The sequence below is a fragment of the Pseudophryne corroboree genome, chromosome 6 (genome assembly GCF_028390025.1).
Source record: "Pseudophryne corroboree isolate aPseCor3 chromosome 6, aPseCor3.hap2, whole genome shotgun sequence".
Taxonomy (NCBI): domain Eukaryota; kingdom Metazoa; phylum Chordata; class Amphibia; order Anura; family Myobatrachidae; genus Pseudophryne; species Pseudophryne corroboree.
In genome coordinates, this window is record NC_086449.1 from 814,530,230 (window position 1) to 814,545,128 (window position 14,899).

A 14,899-nucleotide genomic window follows, 5' to 3' on the forward strand; every position below is an offset into this window, starting at 1 on the left:
GTCCATCGTTCGGGACCACATCCCAAGGTCTCACAAACGTAGTACTTAATAAAACATTAAGAGGCTGGTGTTCAGGGCGTGGTCCGGCCAACGCAGGCGTGGCCGAACCGTGCGGTGGGGGCGGGCCGCAGCGGCTGCGTGACGTCAAACGCAGACACTGCGATTCTGGCAGCGACTAGTAACTCCTGGCCAGCCACAGAAGCGCAGGAGCTGCGCTGGCTGGGAGTTATTCTACAATTACAAAAGCATCGCCGCCGAGCAGGAGGGGGCGGCACTGACATGCGGGGCAGACTAGCCCTGTGCTGGGCGTCCCCCCCGCATGTCTGTGTCAGTGATCGTAGCTGTGCTAAATGACCCCCCTCGGTACCTTGTCAAGCAATCCCACTCAGACATATAAACTTTGTTGAAACAATGTTGCTGCACTGTGCAAACAGTTCACTTTACTGCAGGAGAGCAGCTGTGAGTGTAACATTTTGGTTTTAAACCATATATCAGCTGGACAAATTTTTTTTAAAATGTTTGCCAAACATTTTATGCTCAATTGGATGCGATCGTTTTTAATGTGGCTGAACATCAACTTTTATTGCAGCATAAACCGGACTGTACTCTGGAGAGATGGAGACTCATTTACATGTCAATAGAATGTAGGATGGACTGTGGAGGATTAACAAAAAAAAAAGGGAAATAGGTAAACGGACGGCGGGCAGAGCAACATGTTCTGACCACGGGGAGAGAGGGGATTCGGGTGAAGCACTGATAACGTGGAACAATAATCCGCAGGGATTTACTGAAACCCACTATCCAGACTGTGTCCTACTTCCAGCCTATTCTCTCGGCCTAATGTGCCCACTCTGCCCTAAGCTTACACCAATGTGTTTACCAGCGACGGAAGCAGACGGGGATCAGCGCACTGTACGAGTATTATATCACTGTAGAAAGCAGACGCTAGAAGATAATTTGTACAAAATGTGATGTTCCAATTACTGAAATAAAAAGCAAACAAATGAGGACACACTGCAAAAGCAACAGATTGGAAGTGTGATACGGGACCAAAGGATTGTACAGCAGCTCTTTGTTTTATGGGGGTCATTCCGAGTTGATCGCTCGCTAGCAGTTTTTAGCAGCCGTGCACATGCTATGCCGCCGCCCACTGGGAGTGTATTTTAGCTTAGCAGAAGTGCGAACGAAGGGATCGCAGAGCGCCTGCAAAAAAAAATTGTGTCGTTTCAGAGTAGCTCAAAACCTACTCAGCGCTTGCGATCGCTTCAGACTATTCGTGTCCGGATTTGACGTCACAAACACGCCCAGCCACGCCTGCGTTTTCCCTGGCACGCCTGCGTTTTTTCCGAACACTCCCTGAAAACGGTCAGTTGCCACCCAGAAACGCCCACTTCATGTCAATCACTCTGAGGCCACCAGTGCGACTGAAATGCATCGCTAGACCCTGTGCAAAACTGCATCGTTCATCGTGCCCGTACGTCGTGTGTGCGCATTGCGGCGCATACGCATGCGCAGAACTGCCGTTTTTTAGCCTGATCGCTGCGCTGCGAACAAATGCAGCTAGCGATCAACTCGGAATGACCCCCTATGTATCTTAGGGGCAGATGTATTAACCTGGAGAAGGGTTAAAGAAGTGATAAGAGGAAAGTGATAACGCACCAAGCAATTATTACGGATTTGAAAAATGACAGTTAGGAGCTGATTGGCTGGTGCCTTTATCACCTTGCACTTATCACTGCTTTATCACTTCTTTATCACTTCTCCAGGTTAATACATCTGCCCCTTAGTGAGCTCCACTTAAGGCTAAATAATTTGTTTTGGATGAATCATCATTAAAGAGTAAGGGGGACCATTAATCAAACAATATTTGCGGCTCTGTCCCCGAAAACACCCGTTTTTTCGGGGGTTAGCCGCAATATTAGGTATTCCTGGAATGTCTGAAGGGGGGATCGCAGCGGGTGCCTGCTGTGATCCCTGCATTGCCGTCCGTAGCCGCATTCCTCATAGGTTTCTATGGGGGAATGCGATGCTGCCCAACGTATCATTATCAGGAATGCGATATTGGGATATTGTTCCCCGCAGATGCTGCAATCTTTTGATTGCGGTAGCCCATTGTAGCCTGCGTAGATCTGGCAGGAACCCTACGCCAGAAATGACACCGGTGCATGGCGGACACATGACCGCACATGCACAGAGGCCTAGACACTACACTCGGCTCCTTTCGGATCCCCCGTCCCTGCATGTGAAGGGTGATCAATCCACCCGATAGATTCGCGTAAGATCCCGCCTAGGTCGCAGTCAATATGTGATCCATGATAAAGAGTTTATATAAGGTATTTGTAGCACAGCCTAACGCTGGCCACACACTAGGTCAATATCGTGTATGAATACATGATATCGACCCATCATTTGGCCAATCAAATGCACATCGTGCATGTTTTTCGTGCAAATACAATACGAGGCGCGGCCTCATGGGTTGTCCATTGCATTAAATGATGATATATGTGCTGCACATATGATCAGTCGATCCCAGTCACCGGCAACTGCGGAGGTACAATCTATCTCACGGCGGGGAGCTGGTGGGGGGTTGGGGGTTGTAGGACAGCTGCCCTGCTGTTGAGGAGAGGCAAGAGAGAGAACGCCTCAGCGGGGAAAGCTAGAAAGAGAATGCGTCAGTGGGGGAGAATGTATCTGAGGGGAGGCTATAGAGAGAATGTATATGAGGTGGAGGCTAGAGAGAGAATGTATATGAGGGGGAGGCTAGAGAGAGAATGTATATGAGGGAGAGGCTAGAGAGAGAATGTATATGAGGGGGAGGCTAGAGAGAGAATGTATATGAGGGGAAGGTTAGAGAGAGAATGTATATGAGGGAGAGGCTAGAGAGAGAATGTATATGAGGGGGAGGCTAGAGAGAGAATGTATGTGAGGGGGAGGCTAGAGAGAGAATGTATATGAGGGGAAGGATAGAGAGAGAATGTATATGAGGGGGAGGCTAGAGAGAGAATGTATATGAGGGAGAGGCTAGAGAGAGAATGTATATGAGGGGGAGGCTAGAGAGAGAATGTATATGAGGGGGAGGCTAGAGAGAGAATGTATATGAGGGGGAGGCTAGAGAGAGAATGTATATGAGGGGAAGGTTAGAGAGAGAATGTATATGAGGGAGAGGCTAGAGAGAGAATGTATATGAGGGGGAGGCTAGAGAGAGAATGTATATGAGGGGGAGGCTAGAGAGAGAATGTATATGAGGGGAAGGTTAGAGATAGAATGTATATGAGGGGGAGGCTAGAGAGAGAATGTATATGAGGGAGAGGCTAAAGAGAGAATGTATATGAGGGGGAGGCTAGAGAGAGAATGTATATGAGGGGGAGGCTAGAGAGAGAATGTATATGAGGGGAAGGTTAGAGAGAGAATGTATATGAGGGAGAGGCTACAGAGAGAATGTATATGAGGGGGAGGCTAGAGAGAGAATGTATATGAGGGGGAGGCTAGAGAGAGAATGTATATGAGGGAAAGGTTAGAGAGAGAATGTATATGAGGGAGAGGCTAGAGGTAAAATGTATATGAGGGAGAGACTAGAGAGAGAATGTATATGAGGGGGAGGCTAGAGAGAGAATGTATATGAGGGAGAGGCTACAGAGAGAATGTATATGAGGGGGAGGCTAGAGAGAGAATGTATATGAGGGGAAGGCTAGAGAGAGAATGTATATGAGGGAGAGGTTAGAGAGAGAATGTATATGAGGGGGAGGCTAGAGAGAGAATGTATATGAGGGGGAGGACACAGAATGTATATGAGAGGGAGGTTAGAGAGAGAATGTATATGAGGGGGAGGACAGAGAATGTATATGAGAGGGAGGTTAGAGAGAGAATGTATATGAGGGGGAGGATAGAGGGAGAATGTATATGAGAGGAAAGTTAGAGAGAGAATGTATATGAGGGGGAGGATAGAGGAAGAATGTATATGAGGGAGAGTCTAGAGAGAGAATGTATATGAGGGGGTGGCTAGAGAAAACATCTATATGAGGGGGAGGCTACAGACAGAATGAATATGAAGGGGAGGTTAGAGAGAGAATAGATATGAGGGGAGGTTAGAGAGAGAATGTATATGAGGGGGAGGCTAGAGAGAGAGAACGTATATGAGGGGGAGGCTAGAGAGAGAGAACGTATATGAGGGGTAGCCTAGAGAGAGAATGAATGAGGGGAAGGTTAGAGAGAGAATGTATATGAGGAGGAGGTTAGAATGAGAATGTATCTGAGGGGTTGGCTAGAGGGAAAATGTATATGAGGCGGAGGCTAGAGAGAGAATGAATATGAGGGGAAGGTTAGAGAGAGAATGTACAGTATCTGAAGGCGTGGCTAGAGAGAGAATGTATATGAGGGGGTGGCTAGAGAGAGAATGTATATGAGGGGGAGGCTAGAGAGAGAACGTATATGAGGGGTAGGCTAGAGAGAGAATGAATATGAGGGGAAGGTTAGAGAGAGAATGTACAGTATCTGAAGGGGTGGCTAGAGGGAGAATGTATATGAGGGTGTGGCTAGAGAGAGAATGTATATGAGGGGGTGGCTAGAGAGAAAATGTATATGAAGGGGAGGCTAGAGAGAATGTATATGAGGGGGAGGCTACAAAGATAATGTATAGGAAGGGGAGGCTAGAGAGAGAATACATATGAGGGGGAGGCTAGAGAGAGAATGTATATGAGGGGGAGGCTAGAGAGAGAACGTATATGAGGGGTAGGCTAGAGAGAGAATGAATATGAGGGGAAGGTTAGAGAGAGAATGTACAGTATCTGAAGGGGTGGCTAGAGGGAGAATGTATATGAGGGTGTGGCTAGAGAGAGAATGTATATGAGGGGGTGGCTAGAGAGAAAATGTATATGAAGGGGAGGCTAGAGAGAATGTATATGAGGGGGAGGCTACAAAGATAATGTATAGGAAGGGGAGGCTAGAGAGAGAATACATATGAGGGGGAGGCTAGAGAGATGATGTATATATTAGGGGGTGGCTAGAGAGAGAATGTATATGAGGGGTGGCTAAAGAGAGAATGTATCTGAGGGGTTAGCTAGAGAGAGAATGAATATGAGGGGGTGGCTAGAGAGAGAATGTATATGAGGGGGAGGCTAGAGAGAGAGAGAACGTATATGAGGGGAAGGTTAGAGAGAGAATGTATATTAGGTGGAGGCCAGAGAGAGAAGGAATGTATATGAGGGGTGGCTAAAGAGAGAATGTATATGAGGGGGAGGCTAGAGAGAGAATGAATATGAGGGGGAGGCTAGAGAGAGAGAGAGAGAGAGAGGGGGTGGATGGAGAGAGAATGTATATGAGGGGGTGGCTAGAGAGAGAATGTATATGAGGGGGAGGCTAGAGAGAGAATGTATATTAGGTGGAGGCCAGAGAGAGAGGGAATGTATATGAGGGGAGGCTAGAGAGAGAGGGAATATATATGAGTGGGGGGGGGGGGGGTAGAAAGAGAGAATGTATATGAGGGGGAGACTAGAGAGAGAATGTATATGAGGGGGAGGCTAGAGAGAAAATGATTATGAGGGGGAGGCTAGAGAATGTACATGAGGGGCAGGCTAGAGAACGTATATGAGGGGGAGGTTAGAGAGAGAATGTATATGAGGGGGAAGACTAGAAAGAGAATGAATATGAGGGAGAGGTTAGAGAGAGAATGTATATGAGGGGGAGGCTAGAGAGAGAATGTATATGAGGGGGATGCTAGAGAATGTATATGAGGGAGAGGCTAGAGAAATAATGTATCTCATTGTTGCAATTTGAAAAGTGCAATTAGTGATACTGGCTAGGAGTGCCATGGGATAACTTTCCTGTATACGGGCGGTGTAATAGAAAGCTAAGATCTGCTTTCTGAGGGGAACATTTACTAAGCAGTGATAAGAGCAGAGAAGTGAGCCAGTGGAGAAGTGGCCCCATCAACCAATCAGCAGCTCTGTATCATTTTATAGTATGCAAATTATAGATGTTACTTCAGTGCTGATTGGCTGCCATGGGCAACTTCTCCACTGGCTCACTTCTCTGCTCTTATCACTGCTTAGTAAATGTCCCCCCTAAGTTCCACTTGAAAACAAAAAAGTTATACAAATAGATAACCAGGTATACCAGTAATCTGGCCATAAGCCAGAAAAGCCAAAGTAAAAACCACAGGGCTTTCTATCCTTTAATAAGGCAGGATGTCAGTGCAAGCAAATGTACCAACGACAGAGGTGCGAACGAGCCGTCGGCGCTTACACAGATTCCTACTTTGCTAGTATGTGCCTGACAGACACATTTAGTAGCCCTGGGGAAGAGGACAGTGTTGCATAACAGGTGAATGAGAGTAAAACTGTGATCTCTGGCACAAAGTGTACATACTGTACAGTACAGCCAAGCCTGTAGTTACTGACAGACACGTCAATCAATAACTAGCTGTGCCACTGAGCTACAGATTTACTATTCTCCCTATTTATCCTCAACGATCACCATTCTGTTTAGTCTTAAAATTATTTAAGAATATATCACCCAATTCCCTATAACCGTATTCCCTATCCAGGGTCCTCAAGGCACATTAAAGGGGCCTACACACTGGGCGATGTTTTCGACCATCGGTATTATCGACCAACGATATTATCGATGGACGATATCGATGGTGAATTTGGACGATATGACAGTCCATACATCCGTATCGTCCAAATTGACTGGCATGTATCAACGATGATCGATCAATGATGAACGATTGCGGGCACGCGCATCGTTCATCGTTGATGCATCCTCACTGAAAGATATGAACGATTTATCGTTCATTTATTCACATGAAAACGGGGCTGTTTCTGGGGATTTGGTTTCGCCTACCTGAGGCTGGTGAAACAAAATCCAGATAAGCCGTCTCTCACGCCGGCTTATCGGGTCTATTTGGATAGCCCCCGGCGGAACAATTAGCTGCGGTAAATTACTGCGGCTAACTGGATACCCCTCTTGCTCTATTAGTAGGAGAAATAGTTGCTGTGCTGACCGTAGGAGAAAGTATTCCCATCTTCTCCATAGATATCAAAGGAACTGCGCCACCTGGTGGCAATGATTTCATGAATAAAATCATAGAATAATCGCCTGACCTTACCAGGTAACTAAAAGTATAGGCTTAGGAGAGTCATTATTTTTTCTCAGCTCGGCACTGTATTTGAAGGAGGTAAAGCCGCCGGGGCGCTACTGTGCCCGCCACAGGATGGTGCAAACGTCATTACTGGGCCCTCCTCCAACTTTTACTACAATGCCCTTCAAAATTTGTGTTCTGCCACGCCACTATTACACCATTTTTCTGAAAGAGTTGCACATTTGCACGCTTGCAGAGCGCATCCTCCATACTTTTGCGCTGTGCATGCTCCGTAACCGAGCGTACGGGTGACGCCAAGTGGTACATATTTCGATCACATCTACTGGCTACTGAAGAGGCTGGGATGCCGGCCAAGCTCAGTGAGGGCGCACAGATGTACCTGCAGGCAATGCAGACCTTGGTAGAAGCAAAACTATGGGGTGTATTTACGAAAGAGATAAACTGGAGAGAGATAAAGTCCCAGCCAATCAGCTCCTAACTGCCATGTTACAGGCTGTGTTTGAAAAATGACAGTTAGGAACTGGTTGGTTGGTACTTTATCTCCTTCTACGTTCTCTCATCAAGGCTTAATAAATAGACAGCATGGAGAGAGATAAAGTACCAACCAACCAGCTCCTAACTGATATTTTGCAAACACAGCCTGTAACGTGACAGTTAGAAGCTGATTGGTTAGAGCTTTATCTCTTACAGTCTCTTCTGTCATAATGGCGCTTATGTCTGCGTATCCCCTTTCAGTAATGCATAGAGTACAACTAAACCCCAAATCATACACACGTTATAGCAAAGACAACTGCTTGACAGACAAGGTACCCTACAAGGCACTGCCATTATGCCAACTCAGGCAGCTGGCTAGGGGCGCCACGGTTAGGAGGCACCTAAGAGCAGAGAATGCTTTGCAACTGCCTGCCATGATAGTAGTAGGGGGAGGTGGGTTAGGGCACAATCACCAAGGGGAGGGCACATCTGTAGAGTGGCACATATGGACCCCACAGACCTTCCACCTGCCCTGACCCTACTGGTTTCCGGATCCGGTCTCTACGTCAACAGTAACTAGGTCGACACTATCTAGGTCGACCACTATTGGTCGACAGTAACTAGTTCGACAGGGTTTCTAGGTCGACAGGGTCTCTAGGTCGTAACGGTCTAGGTCGACAGGTCAAAAGGTCGACATGAGTTTTTGCACATTTTTTTTTTTTAACCTTTTCATACTTAACGATCCACGTGGACTACAATTGGGAACGGTAACCTGTGTCGTGCGCAGCGGTAGCGGAGCGAGGCACCTTGCCCGAAGCACGGCGAGCAAAGCGAACCATGCAAGGGGACACGGTGCACTAATTGGGGTTCCCGGTCACTCTACGAAGAAAACAACACAACCCCCCCCCCTAAAAACCTCATGTCGATCTTTTGACCTGTTGACCTAGACCATGTCGACCTAAAGACCTTGTTGACCTAGAGACCCTGTCGACCTACTTATTGTCGACCAATAGTGGTGGACCTAGACACTGTCGAGCTAGTTACTATCTACCTTCCATACCACACCCCTGGTGTCCTCCCATATGCAGATCAGCTGATCACATTGAAAAAAAAGTGAAACCAACATGTGATTCTATTAAATAGGACAATAAGTGAATAGTGAAAGAGAACAAGCACAGCTAAACATTCAGCACGCTGGGTGCAGCTGGGCGACCAATCACATGATCAGGAAGCAATATAGGACGCATACCCGGCCAGTAACACGAGGAACTCACATATTGTTACATCACAGTGCGGACAAGCAATGGTTCTGGGGTCACATAATGAGTCAGTGTCTTTTTGGGGTTCTAGTTACTGATGACATCAGGCAGGAACCACATGAAGCTGACAGTGGCACCGTGTACCTGCGGGTGACACAGCTACGGTACAGTAACCACCAGGTGATAGCCCAGGCTATGACAGACTGCGCAATGCAATGTGCTGCGCTATATAACACACAGCTAATACATAATACATATATATATAATACATACATATAGTCACAGAACACAATAGGAATAGTGGAAATGGGAGATGAATTCATTGTACACTGCAGACAGGGGAATATATACAGAGGTGAATACAGGGGGGCAGACAGGGGAATATATACAGGGGTGAATACAGGGGAATATATACAGGGGTGAATACAGGGGGGCAGACAGGGGAATATATACAGGGGTGAATACAGGGGAATATATACAGGGGTGAATACAGGGGGGCAGACAGGGGAATATATACAGGGGTGACTACAGGGGTGCAAACAGGGGAATATATACAGGGGTGAATACAGGGGGGCAGACAGGGGAATATATACAGGGGTGAATACAGGGGGGCAGACAGGGGAATATATACAGGGGTGAATACAGGGGGGCAGACAGGGGAATATATGCAGGGGTGAATACAGGGGGCAGACAGGGGAATATATACAGGGGTGAATACAGGGGGGCAGACAGGGGAATATATGCAGGGGTGAATACAGGGGGCAGACAGGGGAATATATACAGGGGTGAATACAGGGGGGGCAGTCGGGAATATATACAGGGGTGAATACAGGGGCAGACAGTGGAATATATACAGGGGTGAATACAGGGGCCAGACAGGGGAATATATACAGGGGTGAATACAGGGGGGCAGACAGGGGAATATATACAGGGGTGAATACAGGGGAACAGACAGGGGAATATATACAGGGGTGAATACAGGGGCAGACAGGGGAATATATATAGGGATGAATACAGGGGGGCAGACAGGGGAATATATACAGGGGTGAATACAGGGGAACAGACAGGGGAATATATGCAGGGGTGAATACAGGGGGCAGACGGGAATATATACAGGGGTGAATACAGGCGAGCAGACAGGGGAATATATACAGGGGTGAATAAAGGGGGCAGATAGGGGAATATATACAGAGGTGAATACAGGGGGCAGACAGGGGAATATATACAGGGGTGAATAAAGGGGGCAGACAGTGGAATATATACAGGGGTGAATACAGGGGGCAGACAGGGGAATATATACAGGGGTGAATACAGGGGGGCAGACAGGGGAATATATACAGGGGTGAATACAGGGGAACAGACAGGGGAATATATACAGGGGTGAATACAGGGGCAGACAGGGGAATATATATAGGGATGAATACAGGGGGGCAGACAGGGGAATATATACAGGGGTGAATACAGGGGAACAGACAGGGGAATATATACAGGGGTGAATACAGGGGGGCAGATGGGAATATATACAGGGGTGAATACAGGGGGGCAGACAGGGGAATATATACAGGGGTGAATACAGGGGAGCAGGCAGGGGAATATATACAGGGGTGAATACAGGGGGCAGACCGTAATATATGCAGGGGTGAATACAGGGGTGCATACAGGGGAATATATACAGGGGTGAATAAAGGGGGTCAGATAGGGGAATATATACAGGGGTGAATAAAGGGGGTCAGATAGGGGAATATATACAGGGGTGAATACAGGGGTGAATACAGGGGAATATATACAGGGGTGAATACAGGGGGGCAGACAGGGGAATATATACAGGGGTGAATACAGGGGGCAGACAGGGGAATATATACAGGGGTGAATACAGAGGTGAATACAGGGGAATATATACAGGGGTGAATACAGGGGGGCAGACAGGGGAATATATACAGGGTGGAATACAGAGGTGAATACAGGGGAATATATACAGGGGTGAATACAGGGGGGCAGATAGGGGAATATATACAGGGGTGAATACAGAGGTGAATACAGGGGAATATATACAGGGGTAAATACAGGGGGCAGACAGGGGAATATATACAGGGGTGAATACAGGGGGGCAGATAGGGGAATATATACAGGGGTGAATACAGAGGTGAATACAGGGGGCAGACAGGGGAATATATACAGGGGTGAATACAGGGGGCAGACAGGGGAATATATACAGGGGTGAATACAGGGGGGCAGACAGGGGAATATATGCAGGGGTGAATACAGAGGTCAGACAGGGGAATATATACAGGGGTGAATACAGGGGGTCAGACAGGGGAATATATACATGGGTGAATACAGGGGGGCAGACGGGAATATATACAGGGGTGAATACAGGGGGGCAGACAGGGGAATATATACAGGGGTGAATACAGGGGGCAGACAGGGGAATATATACAGGGGTGAATACAGGGGGGCAGACAGTGAGTGACATGGGGAGATGCAGGAGGATTGGGGTGCAGTACAGAAAGGAGAGAACAGATGAGGTGACGGCTATAGGAGGAGGTCAGGGTGCAGGTTGGAGTGAGATGAAGGATATATTCTGGTCACTTGGAGATTGGAATAGGTGAGACGGGGAATATTACCATGCTGGAGTGCAGTACAGGGGTCAGGTCTGCAGTACAGGGGGACAGGTGTGCAGTACAGGGGGACAGGTGTGCAGGTGTGCAGTACAGGGGAACAGGTGTGCAGTACAGGGGGTCAGGTCTGCAGTACAGGGGGACAGGTCTGCAGTACAGGGGGACAGGTGTGCAGTACAGGGAGACAGGTGTGCAGTACAGGGGGACAGGTCTGCAGTACAGTGCAGGGGGACAGGTGTGCAGTACAGGGAGACAGGTGTGCAGTACAGGGGGTCAGGTCTGCAGTACAGGGGGACAGGTGTGCAGTACAGGGGGTCAGGTCTGCAGTACAGGGGGACAGGTGTGCAGTACAGGGGGACAGGTGTGCAGTACAGGGAGACAGATGTGCAGTACAGGGGGTCAGGGGTGCAGTACAGGGGGACAGGAGTGCAGTACAGGGGGACAGGTCTGCAGTACAGGGGGACAGGTGTGCTGTACAGGGAGACAGGTGTGCAGTACAGGGGGTCAGGTCTGCAGTACAGGGGGACAGGAGTGCAGTACAGGGGGACAGGTGTGCAGTACAGGGGTCAGGTGTGCAGTACAGGGGGACAGGTGTGCAGTACAGGGGGTCAGGGGTGCAGTACAGGGGGACAGGAGTGCAGTACAGGGGGACAGGTGTGCAGTACAGGGGGACAGGTGTGCAGTACAGGGGGTAAGGTGCGCAGTACAGGGGGTCAGGTATTATGCAGAACAGGGGGACAGGAGTGCAGTACAGGGGGACAGGTGTGCAGTACAGGGGGACAGGTGTGCAGTACAGGGGGTAAGGTGCGCAGTACAGGGGGTCAGGTATTATGCAGAACAGGGGGACAGGTGTGCAGAACAGGGGGACAGGTGTGCAGTACAGGGGTCAGGTGTGCAGTACAGGGGACAGGTATTATGCAGAACAGGGGGACAGGTGTGCAGAACAGGGGGACAGGTGTGCAGTACAGGGGGACAGGTGTGCAGTACAGGGGGTAAGGTGCGCAGTACAGGGGGACAGGTGTGCAGTACAGGGGGACAGGTGTGCAGTACAGGGGGTAAGGTGCGCAGTACAGGGGGTCAGGTGTGCAGTACAGGGGGGCAGGTATTATGCAGAACAGGGGGACAGGAGTGCAGTACAGGGGTCAGGTGTGCAGTAAATGGGGTAAGGTATTATGCAGTAAATGGGGTAAGGTATTATGCAGTAAATGGGGTAAGGTATGCAGAACAGGAGGACAGCTGCGCAGGAGAGGGGCTCAGGTCACAGTGTTAGAGGGTCGGGGGCAGTGTAGCGGATCGGGAGCTGCGGCTGTCCAGACGGAGTCACTTACTGTGCGGGGAGCGGAGTAGGTGCCCAGCCCCAGGACCGGGATGCTGTTGCCGTCGCTCAGGGGCAGGCGGTGATTCTCCGCTGTCAGCTCCATGCCGGGACCCGGAGACAAACACTCGCCGGAGACTGCACCGGGCTCATAACGGGCTCTCCGGGAGGCGGGCAGCGGGGAGGAGACGGAGCCCGGGGAGGCGAGAGGGGGAGGCAACACCGGGGGCACAGTCACACAGATACATATACTGTATATACTGTGCCCCTATACAGAGACATATACTGTATATACTGTGCCCCCTGTACAGATACATATATTATATTATGTACTGTATATACTGTCCCCCCTGTACAGATACATATACTGTATATACTGTGCCCCTATACATAGACATATACTGTATATACTGTGCCCCCTGTACAGATACATATATTATATACTGTATATACTCTGCCCCCTGTACAGAGACATATACTGTATATACCAGTGGTTCCCAAACTGTGTGCCGTGGCACCCTGGAGTGCCGCGAGGCACTTGCAGGGGTGCCTCAGGTTGGTTGTCAAGGACCAATTCAAACTATTTATTGTCAATTTAATAGGCAAAACCAGTGCTGGTGGCTGCCAATTATAAAATATGTGGACATACAGAAGCAATTCTTGTCCCTCACCACACAACTGACCCTAAGGATGACATATACAAATAATTTACTTAATCTAATATTTTTTTCTAAATTTCTCAATAAGAAACTTGTGGCCTAGGGGTGCCGTGAAAAAAAAATCTGACACTCCAGGGTGCCGTGACTCACAAAAGTTTGGGAACCACTGGTATATACTGTGCTCCTATACAGAGACATATACTGTATATGCTGTGCCCCCTGTACAGAGATACATATACTGTATATACTGTGCCCCCTGTACAGATATATTATATACTGTATATACTGTGCCCCCTCTACAGAGATACATACATATACTGTATATACTGTGCACCCTGTACAGAGATGCATATACTGTATATACTGTGCCCCCTGTACAGATACATACATATACTGTATATACTGTGCCCCCTGTACAGATACATATACTGTATATACTGTGCACCCTGTACAGAGATGCATATACTGTATATACTGTGCCCCCTGTACAGATACATACATATACTGTATATACTGTGCCCCCTGTACAGATACATACATATACTGTATATACTGTGCCCCCTGTACAGATACATACATATACTGTATATACTGTGCCCCCTGTACATATACATATACTGTATATACTGTGTCCCCTGTACAGAGATACATATACTGTATATACTGTGCCCCCTGTACAGAGACATATACTGTGCCACCTGTATAGAAACATATACTGTATATACTGTGCCCCCTGTACAGATACATATATATATATATATATATATATATATATATATATATACTGTATATACTGTGCCCCCTGTGCAGAGATACATACATATACTGTATATACTGTGCCCCCTGTACAGATACATACATATACTGTATATACTGTGCCCCTGTACAGAGATACATACATATACTGTATATACTGTGCCCCCTGTACAGATACATATATATATACTGTATATACTGTGCCCCCTGTACAGATACATATATATACTGTATATACTGTGCCCCCTGTACAGAGATACATACATATACTGTATATACTGTGCCCCTGTACAGACACATATACTGTATATACTGTGCCCCCTGTACAGACACATATACTGTATATACTGTGCCCCCTGTTCAGATACATATATATATACTGTATATACTGTGCCCCCTGTGCAGAGATACATACATATACTGTATATACTGTGCCCCCGGTACAGATACATATATATACTGTATATACTCTGCCCCCTGTACAGATACATATATATACTGTATATACTGTGCCCCCTGTACAGAGATACATATACTGTATATACTGTGCCCCCTGTACAGATACATATATATACTGTATATACTGTGCCCCCTGTACAGAGATACATACATATACTGTATATACTGTGCCCCCTGTACAGATAGATAGATAGATAGATAGATAGATAGATAGATAGATAGATAGATAGATAGATGGATGTACTGTATATACTGTGCCC

At 47.7% G+C, this 14,899-nt stretch overlaps 1 protein-coding gene across 1 annotated transcript in view; it reads right to left on the reverse strand.

Moving 5' to 3' along the window:
• Window positions 1–12,928, reverse strand: part of LOC134933701 (aldo-keto reductase family 1 member D1-like) — a 72,868-nt gene extending 59,940 nt beyond the window's left edge. The window contains exon 1 of the mRNA XM_063929092.1: window positions 12,779–12,928. Coding sequence (XP_063785162.1) covers window positions 12,779–12,871 — 93 coding nt within the window. The 5' untranslated portion in view covers window positions 12,872–12,928. The remainder of the gene's footprint in view (window positions 1–12,778) is intronic.
• Window positions 12,929–14,899: the final 1,971 nt, after the last annotated feature.